General features: G+C 33.2%; 3 protein-coding genes and 3 long non-coding RNA genes across 10 annotated transcripts in view; 3 read left to right on the plus strand and 3 right to left on the minus strand.

Annotated features, from left to right (window-relative positions):
* Positions 1-456: 456 nt before the first annotated feature.
* Positions 457-2956, minus strand: LOC124442034. 4 transcript variants are annotated; one of them, XR_006947073.1, is made up of 8 exons: positions 2779-2956; positions 2217-2687; positions 1936-2085; positions 1362-1544; positions 1084-1241; positions 800-973; positions 706-726; positions 457-568 (listed from the first exon to the last, which is right to left on the minus strand). XR_006947073.1 is itself a non-coding variant. In XM_046992537.1 (4 exons), the coding sequence occupies exons 1-4, from the start codon at positions 2923-2925 to the stop codon at positions 1503-1505; spliced, it is 810 nt and encodes a 269-aa protein (XP_046848493.1). In that variant the 5' UTR covers positions 2926-2956; the 3' UTR covers positions 1274-1502. The 4 variants fall into 4 exon arrangements, 2 of the variants coding, with proteins under 2 accessions (XP_046848493.1, XP_046848491.1); XR_006947072.1 differs by having other exon boundaries at positions 706-729; XM_046992537.1 differs by lacking the exons at positions 457-568; positions 706-726; positions 800-973; positions 1084-1241 and having other exon boundaries at positions 1274-1544.
* Positions 2957-3154: 198 nt separating this feature from the next.
* The window catches only part of LOC124442038, a 30694-nt gene continuing 8334 nt past the window's right edge, over positions 3155-25514 (plus strand). Inside the window, exons 1-6 of one of the 2 annotated variants that reach the window (XR_006947076.1) lie at positions 3294-3314; positions 3557-3639; positions 3792-3911; positions 4117-4239; positions 4390-4494; positions 4592-4641. Coding sequence is in view for 1 of the 2 variants with exons in the window: in XM_046992546.1 (XP_046848502.1) it covers positions 3227-3314; positions 3557-3639 (171 nt within the window). In the remaining variant the exon portion in view is untranslated. Of the gene's footprint in view, positions 3315-3556; positions 3640-3791; positions 3912-4116; positions 4240-4389; positions 4495-4591; positions 4642-25514 lie in introns of those variants that run through there. The other variant, XM_046992546.1, reaches the window with a different exon arrangement.
* LOC124442061 lies at positions 4752-5550 on the plus strand. The gene is made up of 3 exons (XM_046992586.1): positions 4752-4854; positions 4962-5062; positions 5144-5550. Exons 1-3 carry the CDS (start codon positions 4767-4769, stop codon positions 5468-5470), a joined length of 516 nt encoding a protein of 171 aa, XP_046848542.1. The 5' UTR covers positions 4752-4766; the 3' UTR covers positions 5471-5550.
* LOC124442130 lies at positions 6282-7656 on the minus strand. Its single transcript, XR_006947146.1, has 2 exons — positions 7387-7656; positions 6282-6588 (listed from the first exon to the last, which is right to left on the minus strand). It is a non-coding gene; the product is annotated as an uncharacterized LOC124442130 (long non-coding RNA).
* Positions 6870-7085, minus strand: LOC124442106. The gene is made up of 2 exons (XR_006947123.1): positions 7022-7085; positions 6870-6936 (listed from the first exon to the last, which is right to left on the minus strand). It is a non-coding gene; the product is annotated as an uncharacterized LOC124442106 (long non-coding RNA).
* LOC124442145 lies at positions 22383-22853 on the plus strand. Its single transcript, XR_006947160.1, has 2 exons — positions 22383-22434; positions 22813-22853. It is a non-coding gene; the product is annotated as an uncharacterized LOC124442145 (long non-coding RNA).

Consider the following 25514-nt stretch of genomic DNA (forward strand, 5'->3'; position numbering starts at 1 on the left):
AAATATGAGCTGGGTAATGAACCAAGTAATGCATCTTGGGTATAACTGAAAGCCCAGGATAAAGCTGGGTGAATTTCCACAAAAATTCCTTCAGGTATCCTTCCAGGATAGCAAGTTCATCAGTGTTTGTGATTGGTGAAAAAACAATGTCAACAATTTTAAGGAGCAACAGAAAATGCATCCACTTTTCTTCATCCTGAGGAATGGCACTGCCGAGAGCTAAAGGAAGGAATTTTCCAAGGCACCACATTTGTCTTGCTATAAAAGAAAAACCAATCATTTAAATCAAGGGTGATGGTATTAATGCTCGTGACAATCACTACACCCTACCTTTTGCTTTAAACTATTGTTTTCACTCCTCAAAGTTGTCCGGTGATTGGTGATGGCTTGTTTTATCATTAAAATATCCATAATCAAAAGAGTTAATTCTTTCATTAAGTTGCTCCACTGTTAAAATTTTTCTTTAAATATGAAGTCCTTCAGCAATTCTTTACATACATACTGAAGTACTCCTTCTAGTATATCATGCATTGCATCACCTGGCATGCCATCTGCTACATGAAAATACCTAGAGTTGAAGAATTGATCTCCTGCAAAGCCCATATGCTTTACTCAGTTCTGGGTTTTCTTCAATCAGTTCACATTGGCGGTCATGACCAGCACAAGTTCAAGTGTAAAATGTTTTTCTAAAACTGAAAGACTTACTTTAAAGTGTATGTTCCTGGTCTGCTAAAACCATAATAAAACATTTGATCTATGTTGAAACAGGTTAATAATGTATTATCATAAACATACATACCTTCTGCTTTATTTGTTCAGTGGTCCCCATGCATTGCCGGCATTTCAAATGTGCACCTGGACCTTCTTTGAATCCACCCATGAGTTGTGATCCAAGATTGTCTCCAGAAACCAACACAATAGTCCCAGAAAATGACATAGGTTCACCTTTAACAATGAACTGGTGACCACCATCCTCAAAAAGAAGTGTGACAGTTAATTTTAAGCAATTTTATCAAACTACTTACTCTGCACAATTATCAATAACAGGTAATAAGCTAAAAAACAATAAATAGGATCACTTACTTGTTCAAGGTATTCAAGGTCATTCATGAAAGGCTCCAAGAGAATGTCAATGCCATATTTTTTGATAATTGGAACTGTTGCCATAAGGAGTAGGTGAATGTTATCACACTGGGATCGATATCGAGGATCAATATTTCCAGTTGTGTAGTAAACAACTCCTGTCATACAGAAATAATGGCATATGATGTAATAAGAGCTTCTTATAGCCTTTCATTGCTCATACACTTTTTTACATTTGAGTGACTGATTTAGTCACTATGATGTCATTAAACTATTACCTAACTTATGCTTTCCAGTTTTACTACCAAGGGCATTTGCAATTTCCAACTCATCATAGTAAAGCATGATTTGTAAAGCAGTTGAGTCCTTGGAAAACAGAGGATGGGTTTTGAAATACTGGCCATCGCAAACATCCTCAATCACATCATCATGTTTATGTTGCGAAGATGACCATGGTTTAGCTGAAATTGAAATCGAAGAATGAAAATATTAAATTTATTAATAAATTAAATTTATTATTAACCAGCAATGGAAATGTCTGGTGGTAGGATGGGTGCCTTCCTACCATCAGACATTTCAAATTAAAATCAGGCTATTTTCATATTTTCATGAAATAATTGGAATATATTTTTGGAAATGTGCTCTAATAAACGCATGTCATCATTGTTTTTGCTTTCATGGAAACTAACACAGTAAAACACACATAAAGTTCCTTTTATGGTTATACATAGAACATGTATTAATATTTTGCAACCCTGTTATTGATATGGGTACTTGCAAAGATGTAGTTGTCATAGTTTGATAAACTTGCCAACATAAAAAAAAACACAACCATGCTATTAACAATCTGACCTGTTCAAGTACTCCTTTTACATTGAGCATTTTTTCCAAGGATTTAAGCAGTGGTATGTACATGATTTCATCATCTTTAATAACCTCTTTGTACACAGTCCTTGAACGTCTTTTCACAACTCTGTGTCCAAGTTTAATTCGTCTGGGTTGCTACAATTAAAATAATGATTATGCATAACAAGCACTAAAGAGCAGCTGGCTCAAATAGGTTAAAAATCTCAAAAACTTTATCAAAAACTCTAAACATTCTAAAAAGTCAAAAACATAGAAATAAAACTTACAACTAAGCCAAAATGCTCCTCAAAATAAGCATTCTGTTTATACTTTGTGGAAATATGTTTGAATGGATTTGAGATAGCATGTCCTTCATCAAATAATTCATCAAGACCTGGCACATCATTATAATTTAATCCAGCTTTCTCTAAGCAATTTTGCAAACCGTGTTTAATTGCTTTGACTGTTCCTTGGACAAGTTCAGTGGAATCTTCTACAATGTTATCCACACATTTTTGTGTGAGCAGATTGATTTCTTTTGTTTTTAGAAGAAATTGAGCCTTTTTGTGTTCCATTGCTTGAACAGAGTCATCAAGTTCATTTTCCCTGTTGAATTCATCAATTAAGAGTTCAAGGCCATCCTCATCAGGACAAAAATTGTTGTGAGTGCTACTCGCTGATTCAACGCAACATAGATGACGTGAGTTTAAGTCAACATTGGCGTGCTTTCTTCTAAGATGACTTTTGTAAGAGTTAACCTAAACAACAAATCCGTGAACGCACTGAATAAGTAAATATTTTTAACAAATAACAAACAAATCAGTGTCGTATCAAGAATCAAAAGCTTACCTTAGCGAAGGTTGAATTACATTCCGGCACTTCGCAGAGAATATGCAATCTGGCATCGTGTTCATGAACAGCGACCAAATGATGCAACATTCCAGCGACAGACGTTGAAAAAATCGTTGCACATACCTGACAACACAATCGTGGCATAATTAATTGAATTTTACGAATATTATTGCGTCACTAGTCAAGTGACAACTCCGTTACCGTTTGTTAGAGCAATGAATGAGTAAAATCAGATCAATATTAAGTGTCATTAAGTGCATTTCTTTGTCCAATTAGTTGCGAACTTGCGGCGATTGGTCGATTTGGTCACATGACATCCCCTTACGCAGAGCGGCACGTGCCTGACTTCCTGTTGCCGATGTGTGTTGTCGCGTGGCGTGTTTCTAAACTTCTTGTGCTTTGTTGAAGTGCATTTAAGCGTTTAAACTCTTCTATTGTGGGCAAAATGGAAAGCAACAAACAATCATCTGTCGCTGACATTATTCTTTTTTTGAAAAACAACGAATTGAATGAAATTGTCGAAGATTTTAAAGGTATTGTCTCATCCTGAAATGTAGGTCGCATGTGTGAGGGTTGTTGTCTCGTGCATAAATCTAGTGTAGAAAATAATTCAAAATTAGATTTATAGATGACTTGCCTTGTTTACGTTTTGCTAGCAGGCAGATTTGGTCGAGCGCTTTTAGAGAATACCAACAGCAATAACGTAATTTCATTGACGTTTTGCTTCTTATATTTTAAAGCTAATCAAGTCGACGGCGAGGATTTTTCAATTTAGAACCACATGATATTTATCAGATGATTCCTCGAATAAAACTTCACAAGAAGTTTACGTGTATTTGGAATGACGTTACTCAAAAGGTAAATTGAAGCCTTACAGGTTTTCTACATAAAATGGTTCAAAATACTTGGTTTGTTATTGGTTTGTTGATTATATTTTTTACTACCATGTGCTTTGATTGTGTCGTTATAAAATCACCAGAAGTAAAATTTCAGGCTTCATCTATTAACAGGGGTCATCAGCTTCAACAACACACTCTTGTGTCACTTCCAACAACATCAGAACCATCAACAAGGATGTGAATCCAGACATTCCGAGTAATTCAGCTGATCATCAAGAAAATCATGATGAGGTATCAAGCAACCCAGCTTCACTTGTTTGTCTTGTAATTGTGTGGATCCAGATGAACCATTGCTCCCATTTTGCATGAAATAGCTTAAAAGCATTTAGTCTACTTACTATATATTGTTTTGTTCCTCTATGCATTAGTTATGTTGTATTATGTTTGATGAAGAGTCACTATAAGTAGAATTTATGATTCAATCCTCCATTAACAGGGCTTGTCACAATCAGCTTGAACAGTGCACTCGCACATCTATTCAAGCCACATAAGAACCATCAACTTGGATGTAAATGAAGACATTGTTCTTAGTACTTCAGCTGATCATGAAAATGATGAGGTATGAAGGTTGAAGCCATTATTTCTATACAATATTTGTTCTAATGCTAGTTCATAAATATACAATGTATGTAGTTCATAAATATTTTGCTGCGTTATTTCTTTACTTCTTTATGTTGTATGTAAAGGTTGAATTTTACTATTTTTTAAGAACATTTAACCAGAGAGACATCTCAAGGACAATGTTCCAAGGAGTCACTTGACAGCTAATGTGAACAATTCCAATTGGTTGTCCAAGTTTTGTTTGCCAACAAGAGTAAGTAGCATTAAAACTTAGTTTTTTACACACTAAAAGTTTAAAATATGTTAATAAAGATTGCCATATCATATTAAACCATGCTGTTTGTGTGTAGTGGGAACCAGCAGTGGAGGAGGCATTAAAAAGGCAGGAACTAAATCCAAATGAAAAAAATGCATTAAACAGGCAATTAACTTCTTCTCCAGCTGAAAGCAGAGTTGGGACATATTTTGGAGAACAGTGATGTTGCACAAGACATGAACGAACGATGGAATTTGCACAAATATAAAATGCTGTCTGCTATTAAAAAGACAAAGCAAAAGAATGTCAGCAGTATGCTTGAAGAGCTGGAGGATTGTCCAGTTGAAGATGAGAAAGGTTGGTGTAAAAATCAATAAGTAAAATCTCTATTTATACTGAAGTGTTAATGCTTTAGAGAGAGATAATGGTAATATATTCATTCTATGCTATGTTGATTATTTTAGAGGTCAAGAACCGGTGTATAATGGCATGTTTGCCTTATGTGTTAGATGACCAACACACCCATCGAGATATGACCAAAAAGCTATTTTGGGACATTGTTGATGTAAGAGTTGATATTGTCACAAATAATATTTTCTGCATAAATGTGTGAAAAAATTGATAAATAATTTTATCTCTGTTGAAGGGTAAAAGCTTGGGGGAAGTTCAAGAGATCATTAACAAAAGTTTGTCTCCTGGACTCCTATCAACAGGAACATTAAGAAACATTCATTCAATAATGTTGGTGGCTGAGGGGATGATTGTGGCAAAGCTGAAAACGGAAAATATTGTCAAGGCAGTTATTATTTTACTTAGTTCTTTTTATACTTTTAATGCTGAGTATCCTAAAGGCGTTAATGGACATTGCAAAAATGTATTTATTCTTTTAGAACATTTGCTTTTAAATTCAAAATGCAATTGTAAGGCTCAATTGCCAACTTTTGTCGATCATTTTATTTCTTCTATGAAGTAGAAAACTTTTGTAGTGTTAATTAATGGCATGTAGTAGAGATTTTAAGTATTCTGTGTTTGCAAAAAATGTGCTATTTATAATTGTGTGATTGATTTTCTTTAGCTTAGTTAAAAGATCCTCTATATTGCTCAAATGGTCATGGATATGCACCTGAAAAAATGCTTATTTAATGGTAAAACAACCAAATAAAATTGGTCAAATAAATTGGTAAATTTAACCATTTTGTTTTGGTATTTTTGACCAATTTAGGAATTGGTTGTTTTGACCTATAAAATTGTTCTTCTCAGGTGCATTCAAATGACCAATTTTTTGGTCATTTTGACCAATCTATTTTACTGTGTAGAACATTGGATTCCAGGGTTAGAATATTACTTGATCATAAAACTAAATGGCATTTTCAAATCTTGAAAAAGTTTGACGTAAAATAATATTAAATATATAATTTTATTTTGACTATGTTGATTAAATCTACTTCATTCAGTAGCTAAATAATTGCAGGCTACCAACATGTATGAATTGCGTGCCAATTTTTTTAAATGTATGCCATTGTATTTAATAAACGCAGTGTTTTGGGAGATGTACCCAAAAGCCAAGAAATGAAAAGAAACGTGAATATTCATGATAACTACGATAAATAATGTTATGACAAATGTCTTCACTTGGCCCCAAATGTGGACACTGTTTTTTTTCCAAACCAAAACGAAATGGGAGGGAAAACCGGCGGATCCGGTAAAAAACCCTCCAATAAAAGAAAAATAAAAAATTTAGAAGAATTGCCTCAAATTTTTGTAGTGTTTTATGATGTTTTATATTTTTGTTGTTTTCAATGATCCCGATGATCTACTTTAACATGCAGCGTAGTCAGATCGTGCGTCTTATACAGTCGTATAAAAAATTTAAATTTACGGAGCAATAAAAATGTGGGCTGACTACCCTATTGACACAGCAAATATTTTTTGTTCGTACAAAGAAACGCAAACTTTTGTAGAGCACAAAAAATGAAATAGTGCAGAGTGTTAACAAAAATTGTAATCAATAGACGAAAAACGAAAACTAATAGCAGCCATATATAAATCATGTATAAAAATTATTCAGTACGTAGGGACCTGACCATTCACCTGTCCATAACAATTAAAAATGAAATGACTAAAGAGACGTTATGACTTGCATAAAAATAATTTTTGATGTCTGCTAGACTTTATTCCATTGAAATTTTCTATGTTGCCTCATTAATTAATAGCTGGCTTTCACTCGTGTGTTTTGTCAGAAAATTTAACAATTGTGAACATTTAGTTATACGGAAATTTTTAACGGTCGAATTTGAAAATGCGTTATACTGATAGACATTATGGATAAATAAATTAGCAAGTGTGAATCTTATAATAACGACGCTTGTTTCTTGGTGTTTCTGCCCGACTTCGTCGTTCATTCATTGTCCAGTTAGAAGGCCTACAGACATAGCTACTCTATAAAAAACACGTTATAAATGTCAGCATAATGAAGGAACAAAAACAGAAATTAATTATATTGAAAAGAACAAAACTTTAATACCTGATTTCCAAGGGTTGTCCTGGTCAGTTTGATCCAGGCGACTTGGTCGGTCTCTTCCTTTTTTCACCGCGTTTTTACGTTGTATCGTTGAAATTAATTGTAAATTTTTTATCTTAGTAATTCAATGAACCCTACTTGCATCATTGCAATTTTCTTAATAAACGTTAAATAAAATTACTAAAAAGTAGCGAGTGAAAGCCAGCTATTTTCTCACAGCAAGTGACATCTTTTATTGACACTTTTTTAAGTTGGGTGTTTTCATGGTTAAGTTTCAAATTATAAAGATAGACCATCAGGATCCTTTTTAACTATCTCATGCAGTTACTCATACAAGTTAATTTAACACTTATATCTACTCAACTTACAAACCACAAGATATAGATCGTGTTTTTCCACTCGCTTGTTTTCCATCTTCGTAGAATGTAGTCCATTTTTATAGTGCAATCACTTCAATGTAAATGTTCATACGTACATATGCCGTTATGCGATGTCCATTCAACATGTCGATACCATTCCATACACGAAGTAAGGAGCATCATCAACCAATAAAGAAGCTACTGATATGATGAATCGCCATTTCGATAGACTACAATTCACAATGCACTGTTATGGTAACTTCAAGCGAAGGAAAAGGGACCGCCTTCAATACCCCAGTTTTATCATTACTCAAAGAATGCTTAGTGCAGAGTTGATCTTCTGTGAGTATCAGTTGACCACCTTTAGGTGGGTTCATATAACAATGGGGCCCATCATCATTATATGAACAAACAACTGACATCAACAAAGAATCCAAACTACAAATGAACATTCTTGGCCATGAATCACCATGACACATGAGTAATGACAAACTAGTAAGAGTAATTGAAGTGAATGACACAGGTGGTAAAGGGACTTTCACAACTCCATTCTTGTGGGATCTACAATATAAGAAAATATGAAACACATGTATGAGATTTCATGATGAATAACTCTGCATATGACGTTAGTTTGCGTTTTAAATTCTTAATCAGATATATTGAGAATGAGCAAATTGTTATATGTTTTCTGTTTGACTATTTAAACGGTAGAACATTCACCTTCATTGCACGAATAGCTTTAGTGAGTTGAGTTTGAACGATGTAACAAGTTTCACACGATCAAAGGCTTATAATCGTGATGAAAGCATTTTACAGTGAAAGCTTTCAGATTACGAGGCCTACACTAAGACCAGTTCATTATTCCATGTAACTCATACTTCAGTATTCGTCAGTAAAAAGACAGAATTTACCTTTCTTCCTACAACGTTAAAGTGAGTAATTTTCTGTTGAAGTAAAACACACGAATTTAAACATGTTAACGTTTCTTTAATTGACGTCATAACTAAAATTATTATTGTGATTGGCTCCTTAGGAGCATCTCACCTCACAAAGACAACAAGTAATCCTTCAATGCGTTTTTAATGGCCTGTTTCAAACATTGCATTTTACATGTGCCAATTTTAAACAAAAGATAATAAGAATTTTATCTCATTATCTTTTGTTTTAAATGCATTTTACATGTGAAATGCAATGTTAAACAGACAAAAAGCTGCATTATTGTCTTTATTAGTGATATGGAAACAATCTAATATAAACAATTATGATCAATAAAAGAATATGTTAAATTCGTTTTCAACAAAAAATTCAAATCAAATGACTACCTCTAAGGTTGTTGTAGGTTAAATATTCGCTGTGCAAATTATTTACCATCCAGTTATAATGGACTTTTCTCTAAATTTGACAATTTACAAGGTGTAAATACTGTGAAATCAACTCTAAAATCTCACAAAAAACTTTTCTCAATGACCAAAGAACGAAAACGGTCACTTTCAATTTCGCGTTGGAAATGGGCTCTTGGTAGATAAATGAAAAATGTGCCACTGGAAAACAAACAGTAAAATATGTTCGCAAAGTGAAAGTTTTAATGAGAAAAACATGTTATTTTATCATTATGAAAATGTTATCTATGTTCTTTACACATGCTTTCCATGACTTTGAAAAATGTTCAAAATACAATTTTACATGGGTAAACAAAGAAATTGTTCCCGTGAGATGAAACGTAACATGTAAAATTTACCTCCCATCTTTACTAAATGATGTTTGTCGAACGGCTGCTGTACATTTAGGATGAGAGAGAACTTTCTGCCTGCGTTGGAATTAAACAAATAAAATTGCATTAAGATGATGTATGTTGTTACCATTGAACATGGAACGTTACCTGAAGCAAATAATTAAACCCAAATCTTACATCCAGACACTTTGACTGCAAGTTTATTTAAAATTTATAAAAATATAAAGTTAAATTATAACACATCACAAGATCAAGTCTTATATCACTTTGTTTCGTTCATCGATAATTTCTTTAAATTCTTCCTCAAGACTCAATACAGCTGTTTCAATATCAGTGTGCGAATTAACGGTGTGCAATGTGCAATTTACACATCGTTTTAGCTAAAATGAAAACAATTGCATATCACTTTTTCAAACGATATGCAAAAAACTTCGTTATTGATTACTACCACATAAATAGAAAAAAGTTTTCAAGCTTAATCTTTACTGATCTTTACTTTATAAACGAGTGTGCTGCACGACATTAAAATCCATGTTGACACAATGTCATCAAATTCAAAGACGTCACTTTGAGACTGGGAAGTCTGTCAACAGTCAACATACATGGTGCTTATATGATTATGACAATAGGGGTGTAACACTTTATTAATGTCAATTTTTGCATTTGCGTTGTTTTGTAAACCATTACGTACTGTTTTTGGCATCATGGCTATTTTGAGTATTTTCAGTAAAATCAGGAAACATTTTGATTTTGATTCTTAACAGACAAAAAAAAATTAAATAAGCCAAATTTGAAAAATAAACCACAGGGAATTTTGATTTTGAATAAGCCTAACGTGAGAAAAAGAAGCCAAATTTGGCTCAAAATATTAAGAAAAACTGGCAACCTTGTTCAGCCTTACTTTTTGAGGTTACATATTGCTTGTAATATGACATAAATATGATGTTTTTTATCGTAAGTAAATATCAAGGATGTTGCTGTTAATAATCAAAAAGCAAAAGTATATTCGGTTATTCTCTTTTCAATTTTGCACAAAAAAGAGGAGAGAATAACATGCGAAAAAAATTTCTCTCATACATTTGTAACTGGCTCAGCGATTGTAGCGAAAAACATTGTCGTAAATCATATGAATTTGTGCACGTTTAAAAATATTAATTTAGCAATTAGCGCTGTATAATAATTAACGTAATATCGATTTGATAATGGCTCTAAAGAAACACTTTTGTCAAAAAAATTGCACATCGTTTTTTCTCAACTAATTCGCACACTGAATACGATCTAACGACAAAAAGTTGAATTTTACCTGTTATTAATTGTTAAGTAAAAGAAGTAAATAAAGAGAGCAGTTGTACACATCTTCATGTAACGATGACAATGTTTAAACTTGAAAACATGAAATTTATGCACTGAAACAGCTGCATTGTGGGATATATAAGTCAGAGCCTCATAAATCATAAATGTGATATAATATGAGAATGTATTGTGAGCTATACAATGATGTGACATGTGGGCGGCAACAGTGTCGCGTGTTTAAGTTGTTGTCATATCGCTTCCCCATAAAAAGATGTTATAAACCTAAGTAAAAATGAAGACATAAAGATAGTAAATTTTACTTTCAACATTTATTTGATTCAAGATGTCTTCAGCAATTACATCAACTTCAAGTTCACAACGACTGACTTTTTCACATAGGATCAGGCATAAATTTCTAAATAATGACAAATAACAAACATTAAAATGAATATCAACTGTAAAGATAGTTATCACAAAGAATCATTCCAAAGTTAAACTAATTTTTAAATGTAAATTCTGTAATCTGGATTGAGCATTGACTCTAAATCTTGGGATAAATCATACACATATGTCAAATTTAGGATTAAGGATTTACACAAATCCTTTTGGTTTCAATTAATCTTCAAGTGTAAAAATATGAATCAGACAAACCTAGGATAGTAATCTTTCATTCCAGATGTTGAGATGAAGGAAAATTGAGAAATGAATTTGGAGATGAACCATGAAGTGGAATTGATTTATTATTATATGAAAGATTAATCTATAAAATTTAATTTGATGGTAAATAATCATTTGTGGTGTTAGATTTTATAGAATGCTGAAAAATCAATAATGAAACTTTCCTGTTTTGAAGAAATTCCTCTAAAATGAACTTTTCTTACATGAAGTAAGTTCATACCATAAAGATTGTAATCAATTAGAAACTAAAATAAACGATATTTCAATATAATTCTTATAATGTAACTTAGTGAAAATCTATAGAAGTTGACCATCCAGGTAGGAAAAGACTAAAGAAGGTCAGTGGCATTAGTGTTGAATGACATTTTAACATTGTTGGCAGTAATCATCTCATCTAGATGTGAAAACATCAATCAAGACTACCCCCAACAGTCCTTCTCAATACTGTAGTATCCTTTATGATCAACATGAACAAACATGCAGCTATACTTCCACAATGTATTCAAACCATTCACTTTATTGACAAAATGTTTTGCACATGAAATTTACAGCTATAATCCATAATGGAATGTTTTTTTTGGACACCTGAGATCTGATGTATAATTATAGGAAAGTGGGCACCTATACATGCAAATGTTGCATCTCTGATGTCGGTAGAAATGTCTGCCCATTTTTTACTCCTATGTACAATACAAATATTGCTTTGATCAATTACTTTGAAAAACAATGAATGAGATTAATTTCTAAAGAAATAAACAACAAACTTTGCAGGCCCCTGTCTGGTTGCACAGTTTACAAACTAACCACTCCAGTCTGGGTTATAACAATCGAAGATGTGTTTTCCTCATTAATAATAAAAACAATAATTACCTGTAGAATATAAAAGACATGAGCTTCGTGTGGTTGAAATGACTTGTTCAATATAGCTCCATTCTGAAGAAGATCAACAAGTCTGAAAAATGAAAAATTTTGTCGTTTTATGTTAGAACAACATAAAAATATATCTTACTTGGGAATTATTCTTGGATTGTACAACTCCATCTTAATAAACTCTTCTTCATTCTCATGATAACCATAAAATGGTCTAAAAAAGATAAAATCATTTTGGGTGAATAATATTGAAACGTTATTGGGTCGAAGGGATTTTGTACATGATGTAAAGAAGAGAAAAAAGATTTAATAATAGTAAGTTTTGTCAACAAGGAGAAAACAAGGAAAATAACTTACAATAATTTTTAATTTTATCTAACCTGACTTTTATCAGAAGAATTTCTTCATCATTTGATATCCTATTTATTATCGTTTTTCCTAACACAAATGTTGACATAAAAACGTTTTGCTAGATATGTCTTTAGAAATTGCGCCTACTTGGAGTGAAAGGCACACATCTTTGCATTATTTTGTTTTCTGGTCTATAATTTTTAAATTTGTTGTAAGATAGACTATTTAAAATATTTGTTTGCGTCAAAAGAAGTTCTAAAATCCTTAACTTTACATGATAAACTATTAAAGTCCAAAGCTATCAACTTTGAAATGATTACTGAGATATGACAAAATTAATCAAAATAGGACTTCGAGTTAATACTCTTAAATTCAATTTTTAAATAAAGATTGCCCTAAAATTTTGAGACCCCAACTTTTACTTGCTTCTACGCCTCTAATCAGGATTATTCGTTTATCCCATTCAAGTTCTGAAAATGATAAAACTTCATTGACAACGTTTCAAAGTTGGAACGCTGTTTGGAAAAGCTCTGTTTATTGATTTTATTGACTTCTTGAATTTTAAATCTTTGAGCTTAATTTTGACTGCTTTTTATAAAATATTGCTGCCCCGTCTTCCTTTATGATTATTTCAGTTAGTTTGCATGTAAGTCAGGATGTTCAATAATTGAAACAAATAATAGTAAACTGTGAAAGGCTTATTGGCATAAAGCTTCTTTGTGTTTACTTCATTCGTAGCTAAAATAAGAAATTTGCATTTCATATTCAATTGCGTATGACCAGAATTCAATATTTTACAATAAAAACAGCAGGTGATTAAAATCAAGCATTTATTTAACATTCCGATTTCTTTATTATCAAGCAGAAGCAAACACATCATGTAGTTGGGTGCGTCGTTTTTAATCTTTCAGAATTTGTGCAGGTATGTTGCTTTTAACGTTTACTCCCTTTATGTAATAGTGTATTTTAACCTTCTGATTTAATGTTTTGTGTCCATGTATCAATTGTTTTGTTTTGATGTCACGAACATTGTAGTTAAATATAACTTATAAATTAGTGCCACGTATGTTTTATATGGATAAATTTCCATCATTTTGGTGGGATTTTCAAACACAGATAAATTTTGGATACATTACACGTGGAAAATACGACTCTTCTCACATCAATACCATTTTACTCCAATTGTTTATTTCAAATTATATTAATACAGCAAAGTTATTAAATTAACGTGTTTAGTCAAAATAATGAGACGTCAAAGAATGTTAGATGTGCATGTCATTAAGTGCAATAATTTTACTTTTTCTAACACGGCTTTTATCATAACGTGTGCAACATTTTATACAATATAAGACCGGAATATTCACATCGAAAGAGAGTATGAAGTTTATTATCTAGATGTTTACATTTCGCAAATTTTCCGTTAGATATCTATGAAGCAATTAGTTACTTCAGATTTGTAAGATCACTATTTTTGTGTTCTTTCTTTGTCTTTGTTGAAAGGCATTTTTTAAAAGACTAACATTTCTTGACTTTCATGGGGTTTTTTAAACAATCGCACATTTTTATCGTGTCGCTGTTATGAACAGAATTCATTATTTTTGCAATAAAAACAGCAGGTGATTGAAATTTAAAATTTAGTGAACATTCCAATTTCTTTATTATCAAGCAGAAGCAAAGACATCATGTAGATGGTTGCGTCTTCTTTAATCTTTCTGAATTTGTTAAGGTAAGTTGATTTTAAAGTTCACTTATCATAGTGTCATTGTTTGTTCTTATGTCTAGAATTTTGTTATATTTGTCATAAAAAACCTGAATTTTCATTATCGTGGTGGAATTCACACTTGATATGTTTTACATTGATACATCTCTTGATTTTGGTGGAATTTTCCAAATTTACACATTGGTTAATTTATCATTTCAAAATACTGACCTTTCTTGCATTATCACCAACAATTAATTTCACTAGTCTTTTCAAATATCATTGGTACGGCAAGGCTAGAAAATGAACAAAATGAATCAAAATTACGACAAGTCACAGAATTTCAGTTATGCATATCATTATGTGCAATAATTTTAATTTTATCTATCATGGCTTTTATCAAGAATTTTTCCTCGTTCGTATAGTACTCAAATTGCAGGTGATCTAAGGCCCTTTACTTAAGGATTTTTTTTCATGCTCCATCTCTTCCATATAACCTAATTCAGTAGACGTCTTTTTAGCTTTTAATTAATTGCCTATGCAAACGACCCCATGGCGTTAAGCTCAAATGCCCGACGGTCACTAAGAGTTCTGGGGGTCCTTTGCATCCTCTCCAATAAGCTTATGCCACACCCAATACAATATTAAGAAACAGACACGTGGTACTATTTTGTTGGTGTAAACCTGTTGAGTTCGAGTTACTCGCCATATCTCTTTTCGTAATATACTCTATACCTTCAGTAACAACCACGAGGGAACTTAATGATCAAACTGATTTTTATTATTTTACAGAGCAGTATTTATAGTCTTTATTACAAATAACAAATATTATTATTGGTCGGAATAGTTCCTCTATTTAAGATATATATGGTACATAAGGAAATTTAACTAACGTCAATAACTGTTCCTTGCCTGTTAGCCGTGTGGGAACGGATACATTGGTAAAGCAAACTACACACATACTATTTCCTTAACATGTTTCTGTGGTTTATGAGCATGACTTAACACCCCCACTTGCTCATTAACTAAATTAACAAATTAATATCTATCCAGTTTTTAATGTTTTGAATCTATTTAGTTTAATCTTACTTACAGCTTTCGTAAATATATCAGCCACATTTCCATGTGTTGCTACATACAGAATTTCTATTTTACCATCTCATATTTCACTTCTGCTAAAGTGATATCTAATATCTATGTGCTTAGACCTTTTGTGGTACATAGGGTTCTTTACTAAGTTAATTGCGCCCTGATTGTCAACATTCAACAAAACACACTCGCCTTCCTTACAAATACGCAAATCAACACACAACTGTTTCAAAAATTTTGCTTCCTGAATAGCTTCAGTCAATGCCATATACTTGGCCTCACAAGTTGACAAAGCAACTGTAGATTGCTTCTTACTCCTCCAAGAAACCAAACCACCGTTCTCACTCAACCTGAAACCGTAACCTGAAATACTACGCCTGTCATCTGCATCGCCAGCCCAATTAGAATTGGAAAAACCAACCAATTTTAAAACACTTTCACATTTTCTAAATGTAATTCTCTGATCTATTGTATCCTTTAAGTATCTAAGAACATGCTTTGTCTCTATTAGGTTAGCTTGTGTTGGTTTTGCCATCTTTTGAAACAGCTTTGTTACAATAAATCACAGATCAGGTCTAGTTCCTGTCATAACATATATAAGACTAACGACAATTTGTCTGTAAAGACTCGGATATTCTAAGAACCAGGACAGTATTCCAAAATCTTTCATCTTAAAACGGTCGCTAAAGATTTTCTTGCCACTCTGCATTTTGTGTCATTGTTAGCAACAATGATTATATCATCTACCCATACTATTAGAATAGTAACATCTTTTCCTTCAAATCGCGTGTAAACGCATGGGTCGACTAATGATTGTTTGAAAGTTTTCCCGATTAAGTGTTCATGCAACAAGTTATTCTTATTCCTACTACTTTGTTTTAATGCATACAAAGAATTTTTCAATCTGTACACTAAATTTTCACTATTTTTATCTATTTCCTTATATCCTTTGGGTTGATGCCTATAAATTTCGCGGTCTATTGGGGCGTTAAGATAAGCTGTTTTCACATCCATCTGATTCAATAACATGTTGTTTTGAAAAGCGTGTTGAAGCAATACACGGATAGAACTCATGCGTGCAGTTGGCGGAAAGGTTTCGTTGTAGTCAATACCGGGAGTCTGCGAGTATCGTTTTGCTACATAATGGGCTTTATGTGTCTCTTCTTCATGTTGCCCTACTTTTACGGTGTATACCCATTTTCCCCCCAATATGTCTCTGTTTGTTGGGGGTGGAACAAGTTCACACGTATCATTGTCAATTAACGCTTTCATTTCATCATTCATGGCTTTTTGCCCTTTTATTATTTCATTGGAGCTTATTGCTTGGGAATAGGTTGTTGGGATGTTGGATACTCTATTGCAATAATCTATGGTATATGACACAGTATCCTCCCCTGAAACTTCTTCTGTCATATACTCGTCAAGATATTTAGGCTTACTTCTTATCATAGTGGGATATCTTGATTCTCTAGATGTCTCTGGAGTACTAATGTCTTCGTTAGTTGTTTTGGGGTTTCTTTCATGCAATTTGCTATCTGAGGTGCAAGTTCTTCATCATCTAGTTCTGGCAGTTCCCTGCTACCCTCCCTGAAGAACTTAACGCATCTTACACGCTCTACCTTGTTAATGTCAGGGTAGTATAGTAGATATGCTGGACTATTTTTATCATACCCTACGAAAATACCTTGTTTATTTCAAGGATCTAAATTTTTGAATTTTGTGAATAACCATAACAAACACAACCAAAAATGTGCATTTTGCTCAAGTCTGGTTTTGAGCCTGTAAACGCTTCGAACGGAGTTTTGTTCAACCTCGAATTAAAACAACGATTCCTAATATAAGCAGATGCCATGACGGCATATGTCCACATGGATTTTGGTAGTTCCGCTTCTAGCAATAGACACCTAGCCATGTTAAATAAAGTTAACCACGATCTCTCAACTGTGCTGTTCTGGTGTGGCGAATATGGTGCACTAGTTTCATGCCTAATTTTGTTTTCTCTAAGAATCAATTTGAATTTCTCGCTTGTAAATTCAGTTCCGTTATCACTTCTTATGCGCTTCACATTTCCGTAAGGTGCAACATCTGCTAAAAAATGTTTTAATGCTTGTAGTGTATCGCTTTTATGCTTAAGAAAATTGACTATATACAATCCTGAATAATCATCCACAAACGACAATGCATATCTAAACCCTTCTATTCCTTCCGGATCTGTAGGACCTTCAAGATCCGTCTGTGATTTTCATCCCCTTAACCCCCTTCTCTAGTTTCCTAACATCCTTGTAGTTGCAGTGACCTAGAACCTTGTGCCACTCGTAAAGAGAACAAGCACTTTTATTCTAAGATGATATGCTATTTATATAGTAAAGTTTGCCTTTTTGTCTTATTCCAAACGTTGTTCTATCAGGGCACTGTACATGCTTATTGTGTTTATCTAATTTCACTTTTGCCTTCTTTTCTACAGCAGCATTTACTGAGAATATATTTTGATCGTAAGATGGAACATATAAGGCATTACTTAATAAGACATCCTGCGCATTTCCATGCAAGTCAAATAATTTAACTTTAGCAGTACCTTTACCGACTACTCGTTGGCTTTACTGCCATCTGCTCATTCAGTAACATGCGCTTTACTATCAAATTTACTATCAAAATCTATAAATTTTGACTTATCGTTAATAATGTGGCTTGTAGCTCCTGTGTCCACCAGTAGAGTTAAATTCGCTTGATCCTTATCCTTCACGTCTGCTTCAGCGTTCTCTTCCTCATCCTTTGACACGAATAAAAAGAAGTGTTGCCGTTCACTGTCACAGCGCTGCCCGTCTTTAGATGACTTGGACGTTTCTTTCGTCTTTCGGCAATCTTTCGTGTCGTGGGTCTTGGTCTTGCATATGGAGCACCATTTGTTCCCCTTCACTCGGCATTGTGAGCTTTTGTGTCCCTTTCTTCCACATTTGAAACAATTTTCGTCAAATGTTGGTTTCACATACATAACGTTGTCACCTACCTCAGTTTTTGGTGAAAATGGTTTGATATTTTCTTCACGACTTTATAACGAGTTTTTAAATTCCGTAAATATCATTTGTCTTTCCCTTTGAACTGTTACGGTAGCAAAGACGTCATACGTGCTTGGCAGACCCTTTAAAACCATTGCAATGAGTAGTGCATCACTTATTATCTCCTCGGCTTCTCTTAAGGCTGTTTTTGATCGTTCTGCTCGCAATATATAATCTGTGACAGTCTCGTCGTCATTTTTCTTCAGCGAAGTGAGTTCCGTGTAAAGAGCGATGATGCGAGGTATTCCTCTGCCTTGATAGTGATGTCTGAGGATTTCTAAACCTCTCCGTCCATTGTCTTTCTACTCCCGAATCACAAGAGACAAACTTCTTAAATTAAATGAAGATATGATCTTCGCACTTTGTTGGACAATTTAAGCAATCGTCTCAGGACCTGAAAAAATCAGGTGACTCAACGGGATTGAGTCACCTGGTTTCAGTCCTGAGAACTTAAATAATCAGCAAATGCGAAGATCATATCTTCATTTAATTTCAATTACCACACTGCATAAAAACATTCATAAGACAAACTTCTGTCGTCCAGACATTGAACCAACTCTGCAAAAGCGTCAGCCAGTTAGAGTACTTTGTGTGTCAGTTCGCAAACTGTTGAACACCTTCCTAAGTTATAATATAACTCAGTACCTCCATTTTCATTCCACATGCAATGACGTTGCTAAAGTGAGGCCTGGAAAGGGGGCACGTGCCCTCTAAAAATTGACTGTGCCCCCAAGTGCTTCATATGCATCATTCCAAATTAAAAAAGAAGCACATAGCATTAATGTAGCTCTTACGAATTCACAAAACTTTAATTGGCGAGGCCACTTCGCCAGCGACTAACGTGTTACAAATTTTGTGCCTCCTCCCCACTCGCAAAATCTCGGCGACAACCCTACCAAAATGTAGCCAAGTGCCTAAAAGGGGAAAACTAATATGTCCAATTGCGTTGTTTTTATCTGCCATCCTCGATATTCATTTACACGTACAAGTAAAACTGTAACATTAAGTAGCTATGTTTGATCTTCTACAATTTTAGTTGTCTATAAAATCCAATTAAAGAACCAATTTATGATAAAATTAATAATTTTATGTCCTTTAGATGCAGTCAAGAGAAGAAATTAATAACTCCTCTCTGCAGAAAGTACTTACAGATGTTGAAAAGAAACTTGTTGATCTTTTTATCCAAGAATGGAACACTCATTACAAACAATCTCTTGGAGAATGGGAAAATACAAACGTCAGTGGTCAGAAGTTGTTCAACATTGAAAGATCAAAAAAATATTTCGTGATGAAAAAATATTGTCAAAACTTAAAGATGGTGACACAAGTAAGTGGGATTGCACGACAATATGTAAAGCAATATTGTTTACCCACTCAATTGGAACAAACATTAATGATAAAGTTAGATCTGCTGTGGACAAACTTCGTGATGTAAGAAACGAATTCATCCATGAAAATAAAGGAAAAGTTTCTGACTCGAAATTTCATACAATGGTTTGTGATATTCAAAACTCATTTCAAGATCTAGAATTTTCATTTACTGAAATTATCAAAATAAAAAGTGAACGAAACATATTTAATTCTTTTCAAGTACTTCCTTCCAAATCAAATCACGATGTGGTTAAACGTACAGAAATACTTAATCAAATCACAGCAGATCTCAATAACTTGCGCAGTACTAACAATAATGAACTAACATATTACTATATTTCTGGTAATCCTGGCAGTGGTAAATCTCAATTAGCTAGACAAGTTTGTGAAGAAATGTATAACTCATTTGACTGGGAAAAGAATACGACATTTGTGATGACACTCGAAGGAAAAGATATCGACTCTCTTTTGAAAACTTATGCTGAACTTTATCAACGATTACACAATGATAAAACTTTCCTTGAAAATATTTTAAAAGAAGCCAAAAGCAGCGAAGACAAAATCAAAGATTTTCAATTATTGCTGACACAGCAACTGAAATCTTGGCAAACATGGTGGATTATTGTAGATAACGTGGTTGAGCTTCATAAAATTTATCCATTATTACCTCAAGTTGGTGATCATACCTGGAAAAATGGACAAATTATAGTAACTGTGCAAAATACAGATGCTATACCACCAGATGGAAATCTAAATAAACACATTTCAATTAGTCATGGTATGAACAATGAAGAATGTCGAGAACTTTTATCTGTCTTTTCTGATATTCATAATAAAGATGAAAAATTTTTAAAGAATTTATCAGTCAAATTAGATCGTCAACCTTTGTTTCTCGCAAATGCTGCTTCCTACGTAGGTAGAGTAAAAAGTGTAAATCCGACATTCACCTGGGAGAAATATTTTGATAAGCTGAATGAAGGAGAGCGACAGAACATGGATGGTAATTTTAAAAAAATAAACACATCTTACTTAGGAATGAAAACTGTTATGTTAGCAGTACAAAAAATGCTGAAGAATCTATCTTGTTGGAACATCTTTTTAAACTTTTCTCAATAATATCTTTCGATCCCTTGCCACAAGATGTTATAATAGCATTTATTAAAAGCATTGATCCACAAAAATCTGCAGAAGATGTCTGTCTTCAATTAAAGCATTGTTCTTTATTCCTTCAAACGGAAAACAACGACATCCGCCTGCACAGCGTTGTACACGAAGCCATCATAAATTATTCATCGCAGACCTTTTGCTGTAAACAAAACGAAAATAATTCTAAAAAGTCTGCAGCTGATCTTGCCTGTCAAGTTGCTTGGGCATTAAATCATTTTGAAGACAGAGAAGATGAAATCAAAATAATTCCACATCTAATTAAATTCATAACAAATTCATCATTTCAACATTTCCTAAATAAGTTGATCGATATAAAATCATCAAAACAAAAACTTGATGAAAGAAATTGGAAATTTGCCAATTATTTTGTACATGTTTTGAAAAGATTTTGCAACTATAAACTTGCAACTAAAGTACTTTATGAAATAACAGAAATTCAAACTAAAGTGTTAGGTGTTGATCATATTGATGTTTCATATTCGTACAACGAGCTGGGCGTCTTGCTTTGGAAGAATGGAGAATATGAAAATGCTAAAAATTTTTATGAACAAGCGATAGAAATTCAAACAAAAACATTTGGACCTGACCATGTTAATATTGCGACAACGTACAACAATCTGGGTTCGGTTTACGATGATATGGGAGAGTACGAAAAAGCAAAAGAATTTTATGAACGAGCGATAGAAATTCAAACGAAAACATTTGGACCTGACCATGTAAATATTGCGACAATGTACAACAATCTGGGTTCGTTTTACAGAGATATGGGAGAGTACGAAAAAGCAAAAAGTTTTTGTGAACGAGCAATGAAAATTCAAACGAAAACATTTGGACCTGACAATGTTAATATTGCGGCAACGTACATTATTATGGGTTTGGTTTACAAAGATATGGGAGAGTACGAAAAAGCAAAAGATTTTTATGAACGAGCGATAGAAATTGACACGAAAACATTTGGACCTGACCATGTTAATATTGCGGCAACGTACAACAATCTGGGTTCGGTTTACAGAGATATGGGAGAGTACGAAAAAGCAAAAGATTTTTATGAACGAGCGATAGAAATTAAAACGAAAGCATTTGGACCTGACCATGTTAATATTGCGACAACGTACAACAATCTGGGTTTGGTTTACAAAGATATGGGAGAGTACGAAAAAGCAAAAGATTTTATGAACGAGCGATAGAAATTGAAACGAAAACATTTGGACCTGACCATGTTAATATTGCGACAACGTACAACAATCTGGGTTCGGTTTACAGAGATATGGGAGAGTACGAAAAAGCAAAAGATTTTTATGAACGAGCGATAGAAATTGAAACGAAAACATTTGGACCTGACCATGTTAATATTGCGACAACGTACAACAATCTGGGTTCGGTTTACAGAGATATGGGAGAGTACGAAAAAGCAAAAGATTTTATGAACGAGCGATAGAAATTTAAACGAAAACATTTGGACCTGACTATGTTAATAATGCGGCAACGTACAACTATCTGGGTTCGGTTTACGATAAAGTGGGAGAGTACGAAAAAGCAAAAACTTTTTGTGAACGAGCCATGAAAATTCAAACGAAAACATTTGGACCTGACCATGTTAATATTGCGAAAACGTACAACAATCTGGGTTCGGTTTTCAGTAATATGGGAGAGTACGAAAAGCAAAAGATTTTTATGAACGAGCGATGAAATTCAAACGAAAACATTTGGACCTGACCATGTTAATATTGCGAAAACGTACAACAATCTGGGTTCGGTTTACAGAGATATGGGAGAGTACGAAAAAGCAAAAGATTTTTATGAACGAGCGATAGAAATTGAAACGAAAACATTTGGACCTGACTATGTTAATAATGCGGCAACGTACAACTATCTGGGTTCGGTTTACGATAAAGTGGGAGAGTACGAAAAAGCAAAAACTTTTTGTGAACGAGCCATGAAAATTCAAACGAAAACATTTGGACCTGACCATGTTAATATTGCGAAAACGTACAACAATCTGGGTTCGGTTTTCAGTAATATGGGAGAGTACGAAAAAGCAAAAGATTTTTGTGAACGAGCAATGAAAATTCAAACGAAAACATTTGGACCTGACAATGTAAATATTGCGGCAACGTACGTCAATCTAGGTTCGGTTTACAGAGATATGGGAGAGTACGAAAAAGCAAAAGATTTTCATGAACGAGCGATAGAAATTCAAACAAAAACATTTGGACCTGACAATGTTAATATTGCGAAAACGTACAACAATCTGGGTTCAGTTTACGATAAAGTGGGCGAGTACGAAAACGCAAAAACTTTTTGTGAACGAGCCATGAAAATTCAAACGAAAACATTTGGACCTGACAATGTTGATATTGCGAAAACGTACAACAATCTGGGTTCGGTTTTCAGTAATATGGGAGAGTACGAAAAAGCAAAAGATTTTTATGAACGAGCAATGAAAATTCAAACGAAAACATTTGGACCTGACCATGTTAATATTGCGAAAACGTACAACAATCTGGGTTCGGTTTTCAGTAATATGGGAGAGTACGAAAAAGCAAAACTTTTATGAACGAGCAAATTCAAACAAAACATTTGGACCTGACCATGTTAATATTGCGACAACGTACAACAATCTGGGTTTGGTTTACAGTCAAATGGGAGAGTACGAAAAAGCAAAAGATTTTTATGAACGAGCGATAGAAATTGAAACGAAAGCATTTGGACCTAAACATGTACTGCAATAATATACAACAATCTTCATTTGAAATTAAATTAAAACATTCATAAAACATTCAATCTTCATTTGGTTATAAACAAGCTATAGATATTGAAACTGAAGGATTTGGACATCTACTTATCTTTTATTTTCTAGAAGCTAAAATACTCCTGTCTTTGTGAAAATGTACAAGAAGATAGAAGAAGAGGAAATGTATTTGTAGGTCATTTTTAATGAAGGAGAAAATCAATTTCTCTTTTCATTTTAGGTATTTCTTCTTTATACTAAAGTTGATTAGAAACAGTTGTATTGTAGATTTCTTTTAACAAAGGTTCAAATAACAACAGTTGTATATTTATAAAAGGTATAAATATATTATTGACAATATTCAAACATTTCCATTTTCAAGTTTTCAACTGTTATTTATTTACTGGAACAGTTTTTATTAAGAAACTTGTATGGAACTATCAAAGTATATTTATGAGTTTAGTTTGCAATATCTAGCTATTCAGAAGTTGTGAAGTTCCTTAAAATGAATGTTGTTGGGTCATTTTCTTGTATAATGAGAGTAAATACTGATCTTACAGCAACCATGATCATGTAACATCCCTTTTTGAAATGCTGAAAAGCCCACAAGATTTGCTTTGCTATATAAGCATGAATACAGTCTTTTCTAATTTCTATGTTTATTTCTATTCATTCATATAATTTACAAAATATACTTTCTATTTATGAGAATTGTAGTTGTTTGAAATGGACATGCAGTTATTGTTATTTGATTCAATCATACTTGATTTGGGGACTAACATCTTAATTGTCATGACTATGTTTGTTTTTTTTTACTTTGGAGGAAATATTTATTTAATGATTGATTCAATAATACTTTATTATAGTTCAAACTACGAAGGCAATGTAAAGTAAAAGTTATAAATAACCTGAAGAAGAAAAAGCAGGATATCATTGCCATAGCATTGACAGAAGTGAAAATGACACATTTAAGTGTCTGACTACCAGATTTTAGACTACCAGATTTACTAATATATAAAAAATCCCAGCAGTTGCGCAGGATACTTGTTAATTGGGGCACAAATTCATAAATGCAGGTCTTAATCCATTGAAAACAATGGATTTCAAAGGAACTTAATGTGGCAGAATATGAATTTATGAATATGTGCCTCCTACTCAAAATAAAGAGTCTGCTTTGCCATTTATTCCCAGGGCATCTTGAAGAGCTCTGTCATTGTGTGTAACAGTTAGTATTTCATTTTGCAAGGAACTTCTTATTTTTTTACAAAACATTATTTGAACATTAGAGAAATTGTTTACAAACTATAAAAAGTTTATATTAGGAATATATTTCTAGGGCAACACCCTCCTTTAAAGTATGTATCCATGTTCAGGAGTGAATGACATGACCTGACATTTTTGGCAAATGTCTTTACAACTGATAAGAACAGTAAATGAGTCATTTCTACTGGTGTCTTTACTACTGATATGGACAGTAATAAGTCATTTTAATTGCTATGACATTCATGTCTTGCTTTTAATATAGTTTATACTTTACATTGCTTTTAAACTGATTCTCCCAGCTACATAAATGATTTTACCACAAAATCACAATACAAAATGTTGTGGTTATGTCTGATCCCAAGAAAATCAAACATAAATTAAAAATGAGATTTTCTACATTTAAATTAAAGCGAAAAAAGAACATTGTCACAACAATTAAGGTGTAAATCCCCAACCGAAAGTAGAACGAAATGTTGAATTAAGTAACTAAACTATTGACCTTCTCTCCACACACAATTCTTTTAAATACAAATTAGATGTTACCATTTATCGCAGTGAACAGAAATCTGTATATTTACACAGCAAAGCCAGTGTTTGGGCTTTTTAGAAAACTTACTAAGCACTATAAATTTTTCATGTAAATAATGTACATGTTAAGATTTTTCTTATTAAACAACAAAAAGAACCAAACAAACACTCCATTTAAACCTTTGCCTACAGAAATTGAAAATACAACTGTTGCTGGTCAGCTAAAGGAGAAAGAAAACATACCCTAAAGCCAGGGCTAACAAAGAATCTTGCTCCTTGAATGGAGTCACAAATCCATTCCTTTCTATA

This window comes from Xenia sp. Carnegie-2017, unplaced genomic scaffold (genome assembly GCF_021976095.1).
Source record: "Xenia sp. Carnegie-2017 unplaced genomic scaffold, XeniaSp_v1 HiC_scaffold_20, whole genome shotgun sequence".
Taxonomy (NCBI): domain Eukaryota; kingdom Metazoa; phylum Cnidaria; class Anthozoa; order Malacalcyonacea; family Xeniidae; genus Xenia; species Xenia sp. Carnegie-2017.